General features: G+C 41.9%; 1 protein-coding gene across 2 annotated transcripts in view; it reads left to right on the top strand.

Moving 5' to 3' along the window:
• Window positions 1-21,841, top strand: part of lrrk2 (leucine-rich repeat kinase 2) — a 39,889-nt gene that overhangs the window by 12,440 nt on the left and 5,608 nt on the right. For both annotated transcript variants that reach the window (XM_020079495.2, XM_020079494.2), the window contains exons 15-44: window positions 1,246-1,390; window positions 1,539-1,678; window positions 2,106-2,234; window positions 3,663-3,833; window positions 5,051-5,315; window positions 5,435-5,623; window positions 7,132-7,247; window positions 7,417-7,489; window positions 8,251-8,444; window positions 8,543-8,793; window positions 9,832-9,980; window positions 10,730-10,823; window positions 10,913-11,099; window positions 11,235-11,416; window positions 11,769-11,992; window positions 12,282-12,409; window positions 13,128-13,346; window positions 13,434-13,635; window positions 14,056-14,144; window positions 14,635-14,822; window positions 14,943-15,097; window positions 15,188-15,334; window positions 17,214-17,405; window positions 17,577-17,723; window positions 17,807-17,919; window positions 18,093-18,301; window positions 18,810-18,970; window positions 19,200-19,370; window positions 19,843-19,943; window positions 20,380-20,592. In XM_020079495.2, the coding sequence (XP_019935054.2) occupies window positions 1,246-1,390; window positions 1,539-1,678; window positions 2,106-2,234; window positions 3,663-3,833; window positions 5,051-5,315; window positions 5,435-5,623; window positions 7,132-7,247; window positions 7,417-7,489; window positions 8,251-8,444; window positions 8,543-8,793; window positions 9,832-9,980; window positions 10,730-10,823; window positions 10,913-11,099; window positions 11,235-11,416; window positions 11,769-11,992; window positions 12,282-12,409; window positions 13,128-13,346; window positions 13,434-13,635; window positions 14,056-14,144; window positions 14,635-14,822; window positions 14,943-15,097; window positions 15,188-15,334; window positions 17,214-17,405; window positions 17,577-17,723; window positions 17,807-17,919; window positions 18,093-18,301; window positions 18,810-18,970; window positions 19,200-19,370; window positions 19,843-19,943; window positions 20,380-20,592 (4,944 nt within the window). The remainder of the gene's footprint in view (window positions 1-1,245; window positions 1,391-1,538; window positions 1,679-2,105; window positions 2,235-3,662; window positions 3,834-5,050; window positions 5,316-5,434; window positions 5,624-7,131; window positions 7,248-7,416; window positions 7,490-8,250; window positions 8,445-8,542; window positions 8,794-9,831; window positions 9,981-10,729; window positions 10,824-10,912; window positions 11,100-11,234; window positions 11,417-11,768; window positions 11,993-12,281; window positions 12,410-13,127; window positions 13,347-13,433; window positions 13,636-14,055; window positions 14,145-14,634; window positions 14,823-14,942; window positions 15,098-15,187; window positions 15,335-17,213; window positions 17,406-17,576; window positions 17,724-17,806; window positions 17,920-18,092; window positions 18,302-18,809; window positions 18,971-19,199; window positions 19,371-19,842; window positions 19,944-20,379; window positions 20,593-21,841) is intronic.

The raw sequence follows: 21,841 nt of genomic DNA, 5'->3' as shown, positions 1-21,841 counted from the left end.
TATGTATGAATGAATGCGAGAGTCAATGTACAAATAAATATTGTATAACCAAATAGTTAGTTTTGTCTTGCGAAGTATAAGTAGAGTCAGTAGATCCTGAAAGTCCACCTTTCTGTCTCAATCGTTTCTCTGATGATTTCAGTACAATAATCTGCTGTAGGTGAGTCAGAAGAATTAACTGATTCACAGTTAATGTTTTATTGACACTGTAGCAGGCTGATCTTAAACTGAGAGAAATGTCTTACCATCAATTCATATAAAATGAAAAGCATGGGAGTGTTGATGCCTAACGTAATATTGCAATAATGCCATTTATACCATATGATGACATATGGTTGGTGAATCTAAATAAGCTCTTGATCTAGTCTATTATGTTATTGGCAAAAGTTAATACATAACTTCGCAATACTTTTCTGACCTCATGGTGAATTCATGACATCATTCCAACTGAGGATTTTCAGATATATACAAGATATTTAGGTCTAGTCTGTAGTCTTTTTTGAACAATGCATGACATGACACTTAAAGGTCCAGTGTGTAAGATTAGGTGAGAAGGAACTATTTTCAGATATTTAATGTAGAATAATCCTCATGATATTTTCACTAGTTTGTTTAATCTAAATTCTATGAATTGTAGTTTTCTTTACCCCAGAAAAGGTCCTTTATATACTTAAATACTCCAGACTGGACAAACTAAACACCTTTTGAGTTTTTATGACAACTGAAGTTACCACAGGTTCTTTTTCATGTTTGGAAGGAGAGGGTGAGGTGAGGGGTGTTCAGCTGCAACATGCAACTTCAACACTAGATATCACAAAATTCTACACACTGTACCGTTAACTAACCATATAACATCATATGATGGAAAATAATGTTTTGACAAATAGAAGCTTTAGATTTGTTTGTAGAAATATCTTGGTAAATGTGTTTTAGAACCATTTTGTTCACCTTTGACTGATCAGCTCTAAAAGTGAATCATCATCAAGTAATATTTATACCATGTTTGGTGCAAATCCGCCCCATTGTTGTTTAGTTATTTTGTACACATGCACAGACAATACCCTGCTTCTGGTCGTACGCCGGCGTACAGGTTAACCAGTCACCAATGTAGTGGGTCGACCCAGCAAATGTTAATGTCGTCCATCACGTTTGCTCTGCAGTAAATCATACAGCAAGAAAAATAAATTCTGAAAGAGATCACAGCCAGGATGATACTCAGTGCTGTTTGTTTATGTGTGTGCTCAGTTCATCAGCAGCTCGAACATCCAGAGGTGCGGTTTGAAGGTGCTGTCTGCCCTGGCTGACTGCTCTGGTGCAGTGGACTTGCTTTGCCAGCAGGGGGCCATAGACACGGTGCTACATACACTACAGATGTTCCCACGGGAACGAGGTGCGGTATACAATTATTTATTACATTTCAGCATGTTGTTCATCCCTGGAGATTTAGTGATCCAGGGATTTGTTTCTAGGATTAGCTGAACTGATGTTTATACAGATGTTCAGTATCAAAACTAAGTAATTGGGCTAATTCTCTCCAGAAATACACTACTGGGGTCTGACCCTGCTCAGCTACCTCGTATCCAAGAAGAAGCTGTCGAGGATGATCGTGCCCATCCTGGCCTCTGTTGTGGTCGTCTCACTCACCCAGTATAGCGGAGACTCCGAGATGCTCCTGAAGGTCAGTTTTTTTGTTAGAAATAGGTCACAGATCAATTTAAAAAAGGACAGGACAGACACTGCTGCAACACATTCCTTCCTCAATGTGCTGCAGTCACTTTTTCATTCGGTTTGAACGTGACAGCTTGTCAAAAGCAATTTCTTGCGCTCCAGCTTCAGCGCGAGAAGAGCTGACACTGGACACTGCCGGAAATCTAAGCACAAGTCGGGTATATTTGAGAGAGAGCGCAGGGTTTTAATTGGTCCTTCTCGCAAACTGACCACGCTCATAAATGAGGATGTTTTGTGTGTTTCTCTGTTTGTTTGTGTGTGCATGTGTGTGTGTCTGTGTATGGTCTCAAGATACAGGGGTATTGTATTCTTACAAATTGTAAAGTTTGTGAAGATTTGGGCTATGTGTGTTTGAGCTCTGGTTTTGTATCCCACAGTGTTTTCAGGTGGCGTTGAGGATGCTGGATGCTTGTTCGGGAGCGGCTGCTGAGCTGCAGAGAGAGGACTTCGACAGGCACATCTTCCAGCAGCTCAGAGAGGAGACCCCCGACCAAAGCAACAGCCCTGTGAGTCAGACCACTAACATGAGGGTGACACTGATTTGCATAACAATAAAACATCTTCACAATTATGGATGGATCTGCTGAGAAGTTTGATACAGACCTTTTTCTTATCAGCATGAGTTGGAATCACTGATCCCCTAGAGTTTCATCTAGCTTCAAGTCAGAATTGAAAATGAATAATACTCATGCTGTATGGTAAAATACCTGCAAAACAACATTTCTAACATCCTATAAGCTAACATATAACATTAGATGTTATATGATGTTTACATAGAGAGAAATATTCTAATATAAACCAGATTAAGACAATAGTCTGAATAAGACACCACCATGTTAACAGTCTTTTATGATTGAATAAGGTCATACTCATGAGCAATAATTGAATTCAAATGTGTGGAGTATTCCGACCTTGATTGCATTACATGTATAAGTTCTAATCACATAGTAACATCCTTATTTCTCAGCCTTTTGTGACACCAACATATGACAGTTACTAACTGCTTGTAAACAGGAACATGAATCGGACATTCTATTAGCAACTTATATAAACATGATTTTTCTATGCATTTAAAAAAAATCCTTCAGCCAATTAAAATAGTCATGCACACACTCCATTTTATTTTTTTGCGAAAATTCACTGTAGAAGATAAAATGGAGTCGATCAGTGAGGATAATTTTGTTGTCCTGTCACTTCTTGATAAAAGAGAAAAAAAAAAGAAATTGTCGGGTCCCTCCAATCCTGAGAAGCCGTCAGGAACAAGGAGAATTTCATCTTCTGATCAAGGAGTCTTCAAGAGGTTCCTTAAGATGATTTCAGGATGTCAGAGGTCCAGTTTGATAAGTTACTACTGACGCTACAATCACACATTAAAAAAAACAACACATCTCTGTGATACAATTCATCCTGAAGAGCTCAAACAACTCTCTGGAACATCTTTGACTGATGTGAAAAACACAGGAAATCAAACCTGTTCAGTAAAGTAAGATGGAAAAAGTTTTGAGTTGGTGTAACATTGACACAATGTGATGTTGTGTTTATTCTTACACTTGACCTTTAGAGCTGTTGAGTATCAGCTTATTTTTTCCAAAGGCTCCAGATTACTGTCTTCCGTTCAAACTCCTTTAATAAATGTGTTTTTGAACGATATACTGTGACTTTGTGTAAATTCCAGGAATTATAGTCATCAGCAGACAGTCATGTTAAAACACATGCTGTTCTGTACCCACAAGAAGGAACACAAAGTACGAAAAGACTGTGCAGGACGTACAGACACATTTAAATACTGTTCAGATGAAGAACGGAGGCCACTTGTCTACTTATTGCTAAGCACTTAGAATGACCACGAGGAACACTGGAAACCCTCAGCATAATTTAATAAACAGATTTGTTTAGGACAGTTTTAACCCCCTCCTCACCCGCTCTGTCGTCAGCTGCGGAGGTCAGTGTGCCTGGCCCTGTCGAAGATGTGGTGCGACTCGGAACTACACTACAGCATGCTAGAAAAGGCCTGCAGGGACGGAGACACGATGATGGCCGAGTGTCTGATCGAGCTGGGCGCCAACGTCAACCGGAAGACGAAGACAGAGTCTCTCATCTACCAGGTCAGAGTTCACAAAGCATCACAGGCCAGATGAGGGTCGTGTAGAATCCAGTTTTTGGGATGTTGTTTTGACAACAAACCTGCAAAAATGCTAGTGAAAAAGACAGTTTCGATTGGTGAGAGAACATAGGAAATGTGAAAAATCTAAATTTTATATTACAATTATGTGTGTTGAGCGAGTGTGATGGAGGAAGTACTCAAACATTTTACTGAAGTAAATAAGTTAATAAATGGACAAATCAGAACCAAAGTAACAGTTACATAGTAACCACGAGAGTAAAAGAAGGTAAATACTCATTAATATACTGTAGTAGTACTGCAGAGTGTAGCCTATTCCCTAAAGTAACGTCCACTACATCATTATAGCTGGTGGCGGTTTCCTCCAGGTGCATTTCCGGTGTTTGTTCACCAGTGATGCTGCTGTTGCAGAAGGGGGGGTCTAATGTTGCCTGACTGCTCTGATTACATCTACAGACCAAGTCCGCCGTTGTTAATCATATTTTAAAAATATAAAACAATGTGACCATGTAACACAATGCACTGTTAAAATGTAGTCGAGATATTTGCTGATATATTTAGTGAAGAATTAGTGAAAAGCACTTACTAAATCTACTTAAACAGTACAGATACATGAAGAATGTATTTAAATACAGTACCAGGGTTTTTTTCTGCATAGAGGATTATGAGGCGGCCACCTCCTACATATTTTGTGCTGCTTCCACATCCCAACAAAATTCTAGTAAAGTGAAAACCACAGTCATCAAAGACTCAAACACTGTCATCAGACACGCGTAAGCTCACACTGGGTAGAAACAACAGAACTTGTAAACTTGAGCCCGACGAGATGTCGGGGCTCATTTTAGCTCAATTCAGTTGGCATTGCACGGCACAAATGATCGAGACACAAAGAGGCGCAGGAAATTGCTGACATTTTTTTATGTATGTATGAATATGAATAGACCCCAAATTATCCCTGTAAGTGGATTGAGTAAAGCTGTGCATTGCTCCCTGGGTGTCTGCCCCGGGCTTGGTGGCCTTGTGGCCGGGCTGTGCGCCCACTGGCCCGGGCAGTGGAGCCGTCTGTGGTCCCTGGGACCCAGTGCTTGAGGAATTGAGGTTTGATAGCAACATTAGCAGATAAATGAATCAGTATTGAGAATAATCGTCAGTTGCAGCCCTGCCTTCCACTCCGTCATGACCTGTGTGCTGTGTTCTCAGGTGTGTGAGAGAGGCGGACCTCTCGAGCTGGTGGAGCTCCTGATCAGCCGAGGTGCACACGAGCAGCACCTCCGCAGGGCTCTGGCTGTGAGTGTGAAGCTGTGTGATGGGCCCACAGTCATTCAGCTGCTGGGCCGTCTGGGTCTGGACCTCAACAACAGTGCCCTGTGCCTGGGGGGCTTCAAACTGGGTCGCGTGGACCCTAACTGGCTCGGCCCCTTGTTTGCAGAAAGAGGAAGAACTCCAGGTCTCCGCTATAGCAACGGTGAGGAAGAGTTGTTACATTCACTATCTTTGGATTTTGGACAAAAGAAATGATTTAAGGGTGAAGTTGTAATGGTAATATTTCATGATTTGTATGTACCTCGTTCTTGCTCTTTAAAGGTAAAGGCATGAGTTTGGCCAGGTACATTCAATCTCTCCAGAGGTCCAAGAGCATCAGTGGTCCTTCCAGGTCAATGGCCGACCCCTGTCTGACCTCTGGCTATATTTCTGACGAGAGTGACGACTCCATCTTCAGCTGTTTCTCCATGGACGACAGCCTGACTTTCAACGACGACATGGAAAGTGACGGTAAAGTTGTTTGCTGGAGATGAACCTGAATTCATAGATGGTAGATAGTTACATCTTTAAAAGGGAATTTTGGAACCTGGGCCCTATGTTTATAAATGTGTGTGTAAATGAAAGGTACTTTTGAAATCGGTCCAGTTGATCGTCGCTGCTGGCAGCTGTGACACGACTGCAGGGGCTACAATGTTAAGAGTCTGTCACACTCTCAACTCGCCAGCAGCTCATTGCCGTTCCTCTGCTTTTTGTCTCTCTCTCTCCCTCCTCATTCGCTGTTCATCCACACTCCTGCTCAAACAAGTAGGGTCAGCCATCAAATGGCTCAGGGACATTGTCCACATCAGAAAAAATTTCAGCCATCATAGTTTGTTTCAGGAAAAAAGCCAAACTCCTTTCTCCATCATTCATGTTCCACCTCCGTCTTCCTGCAACAACCCAATTCTCATGGGACTTGAGAGTGAAACTCCTTGTTGAATGGGACGAGTGTAATAATGCCAGACTCTTAGCAAAGACCCAGAAAAATAATTTCAGCCTTTTATTGTTGAAAAAAGAACTTTTAGTGGGCGTCTCCCATAAGATTACATTGTAACTACTGCCACCGTGTAACAGCTGCCAATCGAGGCGATCTACTATGCTGAAGTTTTTATAAGTACCATTCAGCTACACAAACAAAAATGCTATCCACTATGATTCCAACACAGGCAGGAAATGTGTTGAGACACTTCATTTACTAACATCCCCTCACTGTCGTCTTCTCTGAAATACTGCTGATGATCAGATCAGCTCAATACAATGTCTGTTGTTCTTCAGAGAGTCACATTGATTCATTATGGATATCTTTGACCCGTGATTAGTCTCAGTTTATTCTTAGTGTAATTGATTTATGCATTTGTTCATTTTACATTTGACCTTTTAGCTTTAAGGCAAATTATATTTCCACATCATCTGGAGTTTTTTTTTAGTTAAGCTGCCACAAACAAGGAAATATTTTTTATAACAGTGAGATAAGTTTAAATAAAATATACAATTTGTATAAATGTATAGCCCTGTGGTTCAACATAGATGTTGTTTACCAACATTTTTCATTTAACATATGATAACTTTTGAATGACAATGAATATATTTGGAGAGCAGGGGCAGATCCAGTCACTTACTAACAATGTTAACAATAGGTATAAGTTGTTGAGGATTTTTATTTTCGAAACTTTTTTGAAGTTCACAGAGTGCTTGAAGAAGGAAAACTTTTCAAAATACATTAAGTGAAGTTCGGCTTTGAATCAAAGCTATAGAGCAAACAGTGTATAAGTCATGAGGGACTTTAATGTGCACTGTATGGAATGAGGAACCCATAAGTTGTGGCCCCTGATATAGAAACACCCTAGATCTGCCACTGTTTATATATTTATACTGTTTTGTCGTGAACTAAATTGAACATCACAACTAAAAGGAAAAATACACTTGTCACCACCACTGGCTCTAATCAGTTGTTCTCCTGTGTGTTCTTCTCTCTGCAGGGAGTGATTCGCTGTTGGGGGCTCTGTCTCCAAAACCACATGATAATTCAACAGAGGAGCTGAAGATGGGGTCCTTCGGTAGAAAGCAGAGGCGTCACAGAAATGCCAGTGCAGAGGTAGAAGCTCTTTATTATTATTTAGTATTTCACACTCAGGGTGATACCATTTTCTTGTGCGCACTGCAGCTGTAAAGCTAAATTAAATACCTCACAGAATTAGGAATCTCAAATGTGAGTCTGTTGTCCCACTCTTGGTTTTGCTCTCATGTGTTTTGTCTTTTTCTAGAGTGGTCAGACTGAGAGCGAACACTGTGACCCTGTACAGAGGCGATATGTGAGGACTGGCTCCACCCACAGATGTAAGTCCATCACATTGAATTCACTGAGCTTTATTCTCATTCTTGCAGACACAGTTGCTTGATGTTTGCTCTGATGTTTGTCTGTAACGTGCTTCAAAGTTGTTCTGTTTGATTCAATTCAGCGAATCGCTCCGGTTAGTTCTGGGTCTACCCCAAGGTCTCCTCTCAGTCAGGCATGCCCAATAAACATCAGGCATGCCCAGTAAACATCCAATGAAAGGTGCCTCGGAGGCATCCTGACTGCATGCCTGAACCACCTCAACTGTCTTCTAATACAGTATAAAGTATTTCTATCGAACTTAGACGTATAAAATTTGATAATTTTCAAGCAAAAGAGGTGGAGGGTGAATCTTGGACGACGGAATAACACATATGAGGCACTATGGAAAGGCACAAATCTTTGTTTAATAATAGAAAATGCTCAGACACTATTAATATGTATCTGGACCTGGATGTGCTTCAAATACACACAATATAGACACTGTCAACTGTCACCTGTCTATCTGTCCCTGGTATTTGCTGAACTCACATTTCTGCCTCGCTCTTCCATTAATTAAAACTTTAACAAAATAAAATACAATAAATATAACTACCAGACAATATTAGGTCATTATTTATATTAATATTTACTTCATGACCATACATTCTTAAAGCGTTATCAGAGCAGCGATGTTTTGTGCTTTTTAAATCTTTCAGCAGGTATTCAGAACATCTTGCAGATTGTAATGAACGGTTTGTCTCCTCTGGCATCGCTTCCTCAGTGCTGGGGTCTGTGGAGAACTCTGCTCTGACCAGAGAGAGGGAGAGGATCCGCCTGCTCGACCTGTCTGGGAATGAGTTGGACTCTCTGTCTTGTCTGATGGACAGCGGCTTTGTGCAGGAGCAGCTGGGGCATCTCCTCCGCCTCGACCTGAGCCACAACTGTCTGCTAGAGTTTCCTTCAGCTCTTTGCCAGGTGATGGATCTGATTTATGCTGAATCACCGAGGATTGAATGATTAAAAAAAAAAATGTTTACGCTAAAGCTCATACTTTTGTTTTGGTTTTGGCACAGAGTCTGAACAGTTTGACTCGACTGGACCTGCAGGGTAACCAGCTCCAGTCGCTGCCGGTGGAGCTGCTGTCTCTGCCGTCACTTGGCTCACTGAACGTCTCTCGTAACTGTGTGGGTCCCCTTCTGACCTTTGACCCTGCTGCCACCTGGCCGTCACTGCGGCAGCTGAACCTGTCTTTCAACAAAATCACCACATTCCCTCACGAGCTGGGCCGCACCATGGATCACCTGGAGGAGCTGTTTATAGAAGGGTAGGCTGGTGGAAAACGAAGGGGTTTGTTTTGGGGTTTGGATATTGTGCTGCAAATGGAAGATAGACTAGTTCTTTCTTACTGTGAATATATTCAATTTAATTGTGCTGTAGTATTTTTCTGAGAAGAGACTCCTCATTCTTATAGAGAGGAAGTAGATGCACCCATATACTCTATATGTCATTGTTCTGATTTGTTTGTTTCCATGAAACCAACAAGAACACATACGATTCTCTCTGGAATTTTCAGTACAGAAAGAAAGCAATGTGGAAAATTATGAAATTCGATTTCAACAATTGGTTGCATGAGCGGAAGCCAGGCGTGTCTGTAACTGGGGAATAGGGTCAACACATAAATGGTATAAGGGCTTTTATAACCTCTGCCAAGGAGGTTATGTATTCATATGTTTTTTTAATTGGTTAGCTGCAGTACGCAAAAAATACAGAACCCTTTTCTATTACATTTAGTGGAGAAGTGGAGCCTGACCTCAGGGAGAAGACATTACATTTGGAGCAGATTGAGGATTTTTTTTCACTACCTTTAACATGGCAAGATGTTAGATTAGATTAGATAGAACTTCATTGATAGTCTTTGTGGAGGTGTGTGCTCTTCTTGTCGTGTATTTGGATTATGAAACTGAGGCTCTGACTCTTTATGGGTTTCTAAAAAAATTACCGCTGTGTTTTTCGAGTGACCCAAGATTAGTAGAAAGCACTCTTAAAAAAAATACACACCTACACCAATGCTGCACAATCCTCAGTTCAAAAGGAAAGCATTTTCATCAATAAATCCTCATTTCACAGTGTAAAGAAATCCTCCACACTTATACATCCACCTAAATGAATGACTCATCTTTCCATCAAATGTAATGGTCTGAATAAGTTTCTTTGACATAGTTTAAATACTTTTGGAGAATTAAACTAAATTAATACAGTCTCCTTGGCAGTGGCTCAGTATATAGCTTTAGTTATTTCACGACTCCACTTACCTAATGGCACAATGGTGAATATAACCATAATCATTTTTCTAACTTTTCAGAAACAGTATAACTGAGCTGTGCACGCCCCTGTACCTGCCGGAGATCAAGCTGCTGGATGTGAGCAAGAACAGTGTGGAGAATATTTCTCCAGACTTTCTGACGGGCTGCCCCAAGCTGGAAACCTTCAATGCCTCCATGAACAAAATCTGTGAGTACTATTGTTGCTAGGGTTGGGTACCGTTCACATTGAAACCGCTACCGGTGCTGACTTAGCGGACGTCTCTGACCTTCCAGAGATGAAATGCTGATTCTTTTAAAATTATGCCACAATATCAACACTGATCACCACATAATGATCGATACTTTTCTTCAATGAGTCAAATCTTTCTTCATAGCTGCGCGTTCATTCATATTTCAGCTCGTCTCTCGTGCTGACATGCACTCATACACACAAACAGTTTGATCAGACACATGTAAACTCAGTGCCTTGGTTGAGCTGTGGCCGGCTGAGTGGTAGTGCGCACTCTGAGGGTCCCTGGCTCTGTGCCCTGGCGCCGTGCATGGCTCTCTGGGTGTCTGCACCATTGACTCACCATTGTTCCGACTGTGTGCACTGTTCGGAAATGAGCTTGGCTTGATCATTTCCAGGCGTGAGTCACATGGTCTTGCTCTCTCGCTCTTCATCTAAGGTATACTCTCTCTTCTCACGCATACATACTCTCCCACCCAGATGTGCTCACAGGTATCTAATTTATCTGTACCTGGTAGTATCAACATCATTCAGTTGGTAACCTTAAAACTACAGCGTACGGTACCCAACCCTAGTTGTTGCATTCAGGATCTTTGTTTCCGAAGCTTTGTGACTTCCTCTTTCGCCTACTTTGTACTGTTATATTTTAACTATGTGAACACAGTGAAAAAAGAGGATTGTAATCTTGAGTTTACTGTCCTCTCCAGGTTCCCTGTCACACCTGACGTCCAAGATCATGACACTAAAACTAGCAAACAACAACTTCACTTATGTTTCTGAGGCTATACTCGATCTTCCAAAGTAAGTTAAGTTCTCACTTACTTTTCTTGTTTCTATGATTTTGTCAGTAGTTGTGTTGTAATACAGCAGATGTGTTTTGCCTCTTTTAGCTTAAGGTCTGTGGACATGAGAACCAACCACATCGCCGTTCTTCCCGGCCCAGGATACTGGGCGTCCAGCAATCTCAGAGAGCTGATGTTCAGTCAGAACTGTATCGCAGCTCTGGATCTAAACGGGCCAACCTCCAAATGGATCCGCCTGGAGAAACTCCACCTGAGTGACAACAAGCTCAGTGAGGTAACGGGCGATTAAGATAAGATAAGATAAGACTTTATTGTCATTGTCACTGTAAAGTTAAACTAAATTAAAAGCAAAACTTGATGAGGAATAAGATTCATATAAATGCAAATGTGATGGTTGGTTTGGTTCCAGATTCCTCCACAGGTTGGCCTCCTGGAAGGCCTGACCTCCCTGGACGTGAGCCGTAACACTAACCTGCGGTCGTTCCCTGATGAGATGGGGAAACTAAGCAGACTGTGGGACCTGCCGCTGGATGGTCTTCGGCTCCAGCTGGATCTCAAACTCATTGGCAGCAAAACCAAAGACATAGTCAGGTCAGGGGCTTTACAAATCTCAGGTGTTTTTTATACATTGCATATATATATCAAAAGCTCTTTGGCCACCACCCTATCATCTTGAATCTCATTAGCTCAAATTACACCACAGTTTACAGTTGAATTTATTGAATAACAAAATAGCATTCCTTGATCCACCCATTTATCCAAATCTGCTTAAAAGTTGTATGGATTCTTCCTTAAGCCATGCCCACTCTTTTGCTAAATTTCATGCAATTCGTTACGGTAGTTTTTTGCATAATCCTGCTAACTAAATAAACACCTCATGGGAAAACATAACCTCATGGGCGGAGCTAATATGCCTTGCGTTTTCTTTTGCCCTCCACCCCAGGTTCCTGCAGCAGCGGCTGAAGAAGGCAGTGCCATACTATCGGATGAAGCTCATCGTGGTGGGGAATGCTGGCAGTGGGAAGACCACCCTGATTCAGCAGTTAATGAAGCTGAAGCGCTCCCAGTCGAACTCAAAAAGGTCCACCGTTGGTATCACAGTCAGGGACTGGGTCATCGGTGAACGAGACAAAAAGAAGATGGTGATGAATGTCTGGGACTTTTCAGGTTTGCCAGCATTTTGAAACCTTGATAAATTAATATCCAAAGTAGTTTGATGTACAATAATATTAATCCCAAATTGCCAAGTGGTACAGCAGCTTAGAAACATTAACCCCCATATGGTCCCGGGAGCAGCAGGGCCTGTTAGTGATCAGTCAGGTCGCAACTGCAGGCATGTGTAACAGAGTGTTCTACAAGTCATGCATATTGTGAGACACAGATTAACAAATATCTTGTACTTCAGTGTTTTCTTCAGCTGCTGTGGTTTAGTTTCACTCTCTGCCTCCTTACACAGGTGGAGAGGAGTTCAGTGGCTCTCACCCTCACTTCCTGACCTCCAGAGCTATTTACCTGGTGGTTTACAACCTCAGCAAAGGAGCCAGTCAGGTGGACGCCCTCAAACCCTGGCTCTTCAACATCAAAGCAAGTCAAAGATTCACCTCGTCGTGATAAATATGTTCTAGTCATGAAAATGTCCTGGTCTGACTTGAGCTGAGACGCCAGTAGGTTGAGATTCAAAGGACTATTTAAAACCCAAATTGAAATATTGATCCTGTTGCGAGTATAACTACACCATTATAAATTATTGCAGCGTTTATTTACACTGGAGAAATCATTGAGGGGTGAACCCTCATTTACAATGATAGAGTTAAATCACAGACATGGTAAAATAGGACATAGGGTTATACTAATAAGCATTTTTACAGTGTACCTATATAAAAGCAACTACATAAAAAACTCATAAGAGGAATCAAGATTATCAAGATATAAAGTAAAAACATATGGACATACAGATGAAACTATGTTGTTAATGTAGATTGTGAAGAGGACCTACAATTGAGCCCTGTGGAACACCTCTATTATTATTAGCTATTATTATGTAGCATTTGCAAGAGTAAGCAGTGGTCTATAATGTCAAAGGCTTTGGGAAGAAAGAGAAAAAATAAAACAAAAGCTATAACAATGTAATTTATGACTTGTGACCCAGTTGTTATAATTCTGTGTTAATTTACATCAGTCTTTTAAATTCTAATGTTAGAGGCTAGGACTCTAAATCTTTTGTGTATGTTGATAACTGTAAAAGCCAACAACTGCAATAGAAGAAGACTAGAGTCTTATTGTGCGCTCCTCTTCGCTTCAGGCGGTGGCCCCGCTCTCCCCGGTCATCCTGGTGGGGACACACACAGATGTGAGTGACGAGCAGCAGCTTCATGACTGCCTGACCAAGATCAGAAAGGAGTTGCTGAACCACCAGGGTTTCCCCACCATCAAGGATTATCATATGGTCTCCGTCTGCGAGGACTCGGACTCCATGGCCAAACTCCGAAAGGCCATCGCCGGAGAAGTCACGAGCTTTAAGGTAAAGGGGCGAGAACAGGCAGGTTAAATGTTTCCTTTTCCTTTGTCCAGACTTAATCTCCTGTATCACCACCCATCCTTCTCACAGATCCAGGGCCAGCCTGTGATGGGCCAGCCAGTTCCAGACTGCTATGTGGAGCTGGAACGCCGCATTCTCCTGGAGAGGACCAGGGTTCCCCCGGAGTTCCCCGTCCTCAGGCACCAGGAGCTGCTGCAGCTCATCCAGGAGAGTCAGCTGCACCTGGAGGAAGCTGAAATGCCCCACGCCGTCCACTTCTTGAGTGAAGCCGGTCAGTCTGTTTCTTGGCTGCTTTTCAAGAAAAATGGCTGCTTTCAACATCCCGCAGGCCTTAGAGCTCATTATCCTGACGAAGGTAGCAAGAGTCCTGCAAGGGCCACAGACACTGGCTAAGATAAAATGTGTTTAAAAAACAAAGCAACCCTACTTTTAAATATCATTAAAAGAAATGTATTGATACATGTAGCAGACAGAGAACACGATGACACAGACGTGTGAATTTATGAATTCAAATCTCCCTTTTGTTACGGCCCTGCATTTACATTCTGTATTGTAATTTAATTATGCATGCACAGACTTAAAGTTTGAGATGTATTTTATGCTTTAAATATAATTATTACTGTTTAGATCTATAGTAAACAAACTCAGTAGGACTTTTGTCTCAGTAAACATTGTGTTTTTGTCTCTGCAGGGGTTTTACTGCACTTTGATGATCCAGCACTTCAACTCCAAGAGCTTTACTTTATCGACCCACAGTGGCTCTGCAACATCATCTCCCAGGTAACACACACACACACACACACACACACACACACACACACACACACACACACACACACACCAGGACGTTTTGTGTCTACGTTCAGGCTAACTGAACTGACTCTGCATAAACAAAGATACAAGTCTCCATTTTGGACTAGATGTTGATGCTGAACAGGTATATATATAACATTTCCCAAAAAATATCTGTTATTATTTTAACACTATGTATCAAGACCTTGTTCATCTGCATATCCTACTGTAGATTTTCATGGGATACACATTTTATACACGCATGTCTAGTCAGATTGATTTATATAGAATGTCAAATACAACAGGAGCTGAGCCAAAGTGCTTTTACAGACATCAGCAGAATCATAAAACAGAATCTGGCTGAATAAAAAGCAAGATTAAAAGGTTTGGTTTTTAAATTAGATATAATATTGTTGATTATAATCCCTTTGGGGCCAGACACATTATTTTATTTTCTGTGTTGGTGCTCTCTGTGTAGAAACTGACATTTAAGAGCTGTGGCTTCTGGGAGCAGCCTAAAGGAACTGTTCTGCGCTCGGTGGTGGAAAAGTTCCTGATGGAGACCAAATGTTTCCCCAAGAGCCACCTGATGCAGTTCTTCAAACTGCTGGAGAAGTTCCAGATCGCGCTGCCGTTCGGAGAGGACCAGCTGCTGGTTCCCAGCAAGTACGTTTAGATTCACAGCTGTGGATCTCTTGTGTTTCTTTATGGACCAGATTTTGTAGAAATCTAATAGTAAGTAGAAAATGAATAAATGTCTCTAACCCCTCATTCCTCTGTTTGAAGTTTGTCCAAACACAGGCCGGTCATAGAGCTGCCTCACAGTGAGAACTCAGAGGTCATTGTGCGTCTTTACGAGATGCCATACTTCCCCATGGATTGCTGGTCTCGACTCATCAGCCGCCTACTGGAGGTTTCTTCTTACTTGCTCTGTGGAAGAGGTAAGATGCATGTATGAGAGACACAGTCACTGTTTGATCAGTGCTATTTTGCAAAATATTAAAGACTATTTCATATAATTTGTTGTCCAGATAAAGTTATGCGACCCAACCGGATCTACTGGAGGAGAGGAGTTTACCTGAGCTGGGGCCCTGAGGCGTACTGTCTGGTGGAAGCTGCCTCAGAGGAGGGAAATCCCTCCAGCTTCATCAGAATAACTGTGCCCTCTTCACGTAAAGGTAATGTTTTTAAAAATGTGATCTGTTTTTTCACATTAAAATTGAATGAAAACTGGACATTACTCCATAAATACAAGAGATGAAAGGGCTTCTCAGGAAGGAACGACATCATCTGAATGTAAATTAACCATAAACTGGCAAAAAAACAGTTTTTAATCTTATCAGTTTGTGCAAATGAAGATTAACTGGGGATATGTAAATCGATATGCATATGTTTACTACTAATTTACTACTACTAATAGCTTAATGTCAGGCAAGTGTGTTGATAATATTGCTGCAAGAGCACAGGTAGGCAACATGGATAGATGGATAGTACATTCACACAGCATACAGCAATGGAAAACCAGACACTTCACTAAGAGAAAAGAGAAACAGTTGAAGTTGCAGTATTTTTCAAATAGTCAAGTGGAGAGTGGGCTGAGGTTAGAGTCTTCAACTATGTTGGCTGCTCTGCAGAGGCAGTGGGAGTTGAAAAGGTCCTCCAGAGAGGGAAGAGTGCAGCCAATGATTTTCTGGGCACTATTGATTATTTCCCTCATACCATGTAGAAATGCAGTACGTTAGCACATTCTTGGTGGAGCGGCGGTAGAGGGAGAATTACAGCTTGTTTTCATGTCTCTGTGCCGGCAAGAGACAGTGGCCCGAGGCATTATGTTTTTTGGGTTGTCCGTCCATCTGTCCGTCCGTCTGTCCGTCCCTTTCGTGTGAACACGATATCTCAAGAATGCCTGAAGACAATTTCTTCTTAGCTGTCTGGACTCAAGAAGAAGAAGATTTACTTTTATTGTCATGTTTTTACACTTTTTACATGCATACATGAAATCGTTCTCCGCATTTAACCCATCCAGTTGGCACCTGTCGAAACACGCACATGCATAGAAACACACATAGGCAGATGCCATGTACACACATATACTGGAGCGGAGGGCTGCCGTTGTCAGCGCCTGGGGAGCAGATGTTGGGAGGAGGGGGGCGGTGCCTTGCTCAAGGGCACCTCGGTCGTGGTGAGGAGATGAGCTGCCACCCCGCTGGCTGTCAGTTCATCAATTTTACTTGCGGGAGATGGAACTGCCAACCTTCCGGTTATTGGATGACCTGCTCTACCGCTGAGCCACAGCCGCCCCAAAGTACAATGTAATAATTTTGAGAGCCAAAGGTCAAGTTAACGGTGGCCTCATAAAGTACGTCCATGTTTTTTTTAAATGTGATATCTTAAAATCAACTTATGGGAATGTTTTCAACTTTGGCACAAACTTTTACTTAGACTCAAAGATGAACTGATTACATATCGGTGTCAAAGGTCAAAAGGTCAATCTCACATGACCTTGTGTTTTGTTAAATTCAATATCAGTCATGCCCAAAGGGATTTTCAATACATGTGGCACAAACATTCACTCAGGGATGACCTGAATAGAATTTAGTGTCCAAAGGTCAAGGTCAGTGTGACCTCACAAAGCATGTTTTTTGCCTTGTGAATGCCATATCTCCACGAACGCCTGGAGGAATTTCTTACACATTTGGTATAAACATTCATTTCAACTTGGATTTCATTTTGGTATTAAGATATTCAGATAAAGTGATTACATTTCATTGGTCAAAGGTCACACTGACCTTTTATGAATCTGGAAAAGAAAGTATGTAGAAATATGTGCATGGAAACTGCACTGGTTGGCGGAGGCATTCAACCGCATGATGTAGAGGCTGCTGTGCCCTCTTGACTGCCACTCTGGTGTTGTAGGTCCATGAGAGACCTTCCGTTATGTGTGGAACTTACACTTCTGCAGAAGAAATATTTGCTTGTGATGACGATGTCTGGGTTGATGTTGCTGACAGTCGTGTTGCTGACAGATGTTGACCCGTGCCTCTGTGTTCCCTCCAGGCTGTGCGTTGCTGGGTCAGGTGGTGGATCACATCGACTCCCTGCTGGAGGAATGGTTTCCTGGCCTGCTGAACATGGACATGCACGGCAGCGGTGAGGCTCTGCTGAAGAAGTGGGCTCTGTACAGCTTTGATGACAGACAGGAGTGGAGCAAGATCCTGCTGGAGGACCTCTTTCCTTACTTTGACAAGGGTACATAAATCACTCTGAAAGTTTTACACCTCTGTTGCTCGTGTAAGTTCAACAGGTTTCCACATGAAGTAAGGTGCAAAGTGCAGTTACCTTGGTTTGATTTAATCTTAAACTTGTACGCTTTTCATGATCTAAAATCTTTTGTGTGAACTGTTTTATTATTAATCATAGATTTTTTGCTGGTGAATCCAGAGGACCCGCGGTACACACTGCCCATCTCTCAGATCGCCCCTGACTTAGTACTTAGTGATCAGTCTGCAGGAACCATTCTAGACAGTGAAGAGCTGGATGTGGAATTATCGAAGGAAACCCAACTTGGTAAACTCTTATTTTCTTTGTTGCTCTTGTGGGATACATTTTAAACGGTAAATTGTTTTTAATGAAGTATGATCCGGCCACAGGGAACGGTGGCTTTGGAACAGTCTATCGAGGTGTCTACAAAAATGAGGAAGTAGCGGTGAAGATATTCAACAAGCATGCGTCTGAGCTCTACATCCACAGGCTCCTCAGACAGGTACCGCTGAAGTGATTCAAATAACATATTAAGGGGCGGCCACAGATGCTGTGTCCTGACTCAACTGCCTTGCTTGAATAAACTCAGCATGGCACTAACAGAACATGATTAAGCAACATTATAATAATGTTTTTCATGAAGTTACTTCAGTTCTTGTCATTGGTCCTTTTCAGGAATTGGTGGTGTTGGGTCGCCTCCATCACCCCAGCTTGGTCGGCCTGCTGGCAGCTGGTTCAGCCTCTCCAGCTGGTTCGGCCTCTCAGGTCCTGGTGATGGAGTTGGCTCTGCGTGGCTCACTGGACTCTCTCTTTGAACATAAGAAGAGCAGCCTCAACCAAAAGCTCCAGCACAGGATCGCCCTGCAGGTGGCTGATGGACTCAGGTAGAAAATTATGGATGATTGCGTTAGGTTCCTTATTTTCTTTTTATGATGATGACTTCTTTGAGGAAATCTTGACATGACCATTAGAAAAGATACTGCGCGCTTAAATTTGTTTTTGAGCTGTCATTTTAATGCTATGACACTTTTCTTTGATCAAATACATTAATGCAGGTTTGTATATCACATTTATTACAAAATATTTAAAAAATCTACTTCTAAACCACCACATCGTCTACCATTCAGAGACGTCCCCCATCTTCTCCTGCCCCTCAGCTGTCTCTCACACACGCTCACCATTTGAACTGCTGGCCGGGCACCGGCCGGCCGCCTATGCCTTTAGTTCAAAGGGCTCAGGACGACCTAGTCTTGATGAAAGTGAATTTCTGTGAAAGTTTGTTGCTCATCTAGACAACCCAGATAACCTTTACCAAGCTAATTGGTTTGTTGCATGTCTTGAAATGTTGTTAGATGTGGAAATTTGAAAAGAATCCATCATCTGTGTGATCAGGTACCTTCACTCAGCCATGATCATCTATCGGGATCTGAAGCCCCACAACGTGCTTCTATTCAACCTGAAGTCCGAGGCCGACATCATCGCCAAGATCACAGACTACGGCATCGCCCAGTACTGCTGCAGTATGGGAGTGAGGAGCTCAGAAGGCACTCCAGGTCAGACACCTCCTCAATCCCAAAAGTTCATACGTCAGAAATCCTCGTCTTAATTCAGCGTTGAACCTGATTATCTAAAGAGCTGCTGTTAAACTGTCTTGGAACATGAAATACTCTTAATAAATTAAAGTTCCGTATTTTTCCTTTAGTGTATGTTTGTAATATGATTCTTCAGTACAATAAGAGTTTAACATTGTACATGAAGCTGCAATTTCTGTGTACCACACAGGTTTTCGAGCACCGGAGGTCGCCCGGGGTAACGTGATCTATAACCAGCAGGCTGATGTGTTCTCATTCGGTCTGCTGCTCTACGACCTCCTGACCTGTGGCGAGCGCATCTCTGATGGAATGAAGTTCCCCAGTGAGTTCGATGAAGGGGCAGTGCAGGGGAATCTACCAGGTGAGGTTTTTAACTACAGAATCAATGTGAATTTAAGAAGACGTCTGTAAAATGAACCAACTCTGCTGTATGTTATTGAATGTAATAAGTCGAATGTAATGAGCTTTTACTTTGGCTATGCTTTGACGTGAGGGATCATACAGCATTATATTATCAATCTTGCTCATATTGTGCACTTTTTTTGTTGAATCTGACATGTGGTGATGGCATCATTAAGGACAAATCATAATTCAAAATATAATTAAAATATACATTTAATAAAAACAGCTGCTCTTTGCCTTTAATAAAACATCAAGAAAATCTCCCCTTTTGTTTTTTTTTGTTTTTTTTACAAATTCAGTCCTTCCCGCCCATTTCCAATACATTTCTAACAAGAATTCCAGTTAGGGGAACTATTTTGTCTTTCTGCATTGTTTTTATTAAATGAAAGCCGCTAATATCAAGAGTGTTTCCTTCACTGTCTTGTACACAGATCCAGTAAACCACTACGGCTGCTCACCGTGGCCGGGCTTCCAAGTGCTGATGAAGGAATGTCTGAAGCAAAGTCCACAGGATCGACCCACTTCCGCTCAGGTTAGAGCCTGAACACCTCGTAATGAGATTTGGGATGTGGTGTTTACATGAAAACATTGAGAGATCTAGTTATTCATTTAACCTTACACATGGTGGATACAAGTCTCCTAGTGGCAACATGGGCTCATCCCAGATACTGAAACCAGGATGTGACGTTTACATGCTTAAACGCGAAAACAGCATCGTTCAAAAATTTGATCATAAGCAGAATACTAGTGAGCGTGTAAATGCAGTGTGCTGGCTCTTTCATTTTAATTGAGAACTCCAGAAAGGAACAAGGTAGGCAGAGCAGTTGAGCTGTGGTGAATGACTCTACAATGGAAGTGGCAAGGCAGATGGAAATGCAACGACACACGTGGCGGCTTTAATTCGAGCAGGTTTCATGATTTCGGGGCACTCAATTGAAAATCCCTCCTGTCTGCTCTGATGTGTGCAGGTGTTCGATAGGCTGAATTCAGGGGAGATGCTGTGTCTGATGAAGGAGCTGCACCCCCCCCGTGCTTTCAACGCTGAGTGCCTCACGGTGAGCACTGTCGGCAGTGACTGTCCTTTCAGCAGCAACACAGTCTGGCTGGGAGGGGGCAGCAGCACGCAGAGGGTGGGCTACATCTCAGCTGTGGACCTGGACACCAACACAGTCACTTCTCAGGTACGGACAGCAGAGGGAACATTGTGGAACAGTATTTTACCTCAGCGGAGTTTGCATCTTTGGGCTGAACATTTTAATTTCATTTTACCTGCCTCTCTAAACCTGAGGAAGTATACGTGAGTAAATATTTGTATATTTGTTGTATTTAACAGAAATCAAATTCACCTGCACTAGTGCACCAACTTTAAAGAGTTTCATTCTGATGCCTCTAGCATGTTTGAAAAATGAAAAACCAATAATTCAGTGAGTATAGCACCCATTCAAATTGATTAAGAGCCTTGTTCACTCCTGTTATTATAAAGTCCTACCCATGCTCCCACAAAACATAGTAAACAACTCATCCGCACCCTCATTTCCTCCCACCTACACTACTGCAATTCATTATTCAGCAGCGTGAATGAAGCAGCAGTTCCCTGCCTCAGTACATTCAGTATCCAGTACAGAATGCAACAAGACGTTTGACAAACACTCAACGTAGAGAACACATCAATCTAGTCCTGGCCAAACTACACTGGCTCCCCATCCACCACGGAATTCAATTTAAGATTCTGACTCTGCTCCGAGCCCACTCAGATCACAGATCACTTGCTGTTAAAGTCCCAAGACAGACGGGGATCGTGCTTCTGAACAAACTCAGAATCAGTGCCTCAGTTTAAAACACTGTTTAAAACTCATCTTTATGAACTAGCATTTTTCTAGCCTTTATTATTTCTAGAGTTATTTTTTGTATTTTTATTTAATTTTTTGATTGATGTTTATGTGTTTCTTGCTTTGCTGTGTAGGATCTGGTTTCCTACAATTTGCTTTCTTTGCACTTTTAATGTAGACGTGTCCAGGTTTATGTATTAGGCATCATAATTCACGAGTAATCTGACCTGTTTCAGTTTAATAAGTATTACTCTATAATACACTCTCACATTAAATACATATCTTTTGATTGACTTGCACAATGTTAACCAGCATGGTAACAGCCTTTAGACGATTATTGTAATCTTATTCATTCAGACACATACCATTTTTGTTCATCTGCCAGTCAGGCTTAATTATAATTAAAATAATAATCATGAATTGTTTTATTTATATAGCACTTCTCAAAGCAAAGTTACAGAGTGCTTCACACATAAAAGACACATTAAAAATAACCAGATTGTAAAGTCATGGAATGTGGTAAGGTAAAAGTATATTTTAAGCTTTAAAGGAAAGCTGCTGACTCGGCCTGCAGTAATTTCTTTTGACAGGGTGTTCCAGG

This window comes from Paralichthys olivaceus, chromosome 7, assembly GCF_024713975.1.
Source record: "Paralichthys olivaceus isolate ysfri-2021 chromosome 7, ASM2471397v2, whole genome shotgun sequence".
In the NCBI taxonomy this organism is placed as follows: Eukaryota; Metazoa; Chordata; class Actinopteri; order Pleuronectiformes; family Paralichthyidae; genus Paralichthys; species Paralichthys olivaceus.
Note: the sequence above shows the minus strand (reverse complement) of the source record. Positions and strands in the feature narration are given on the sequence as shown.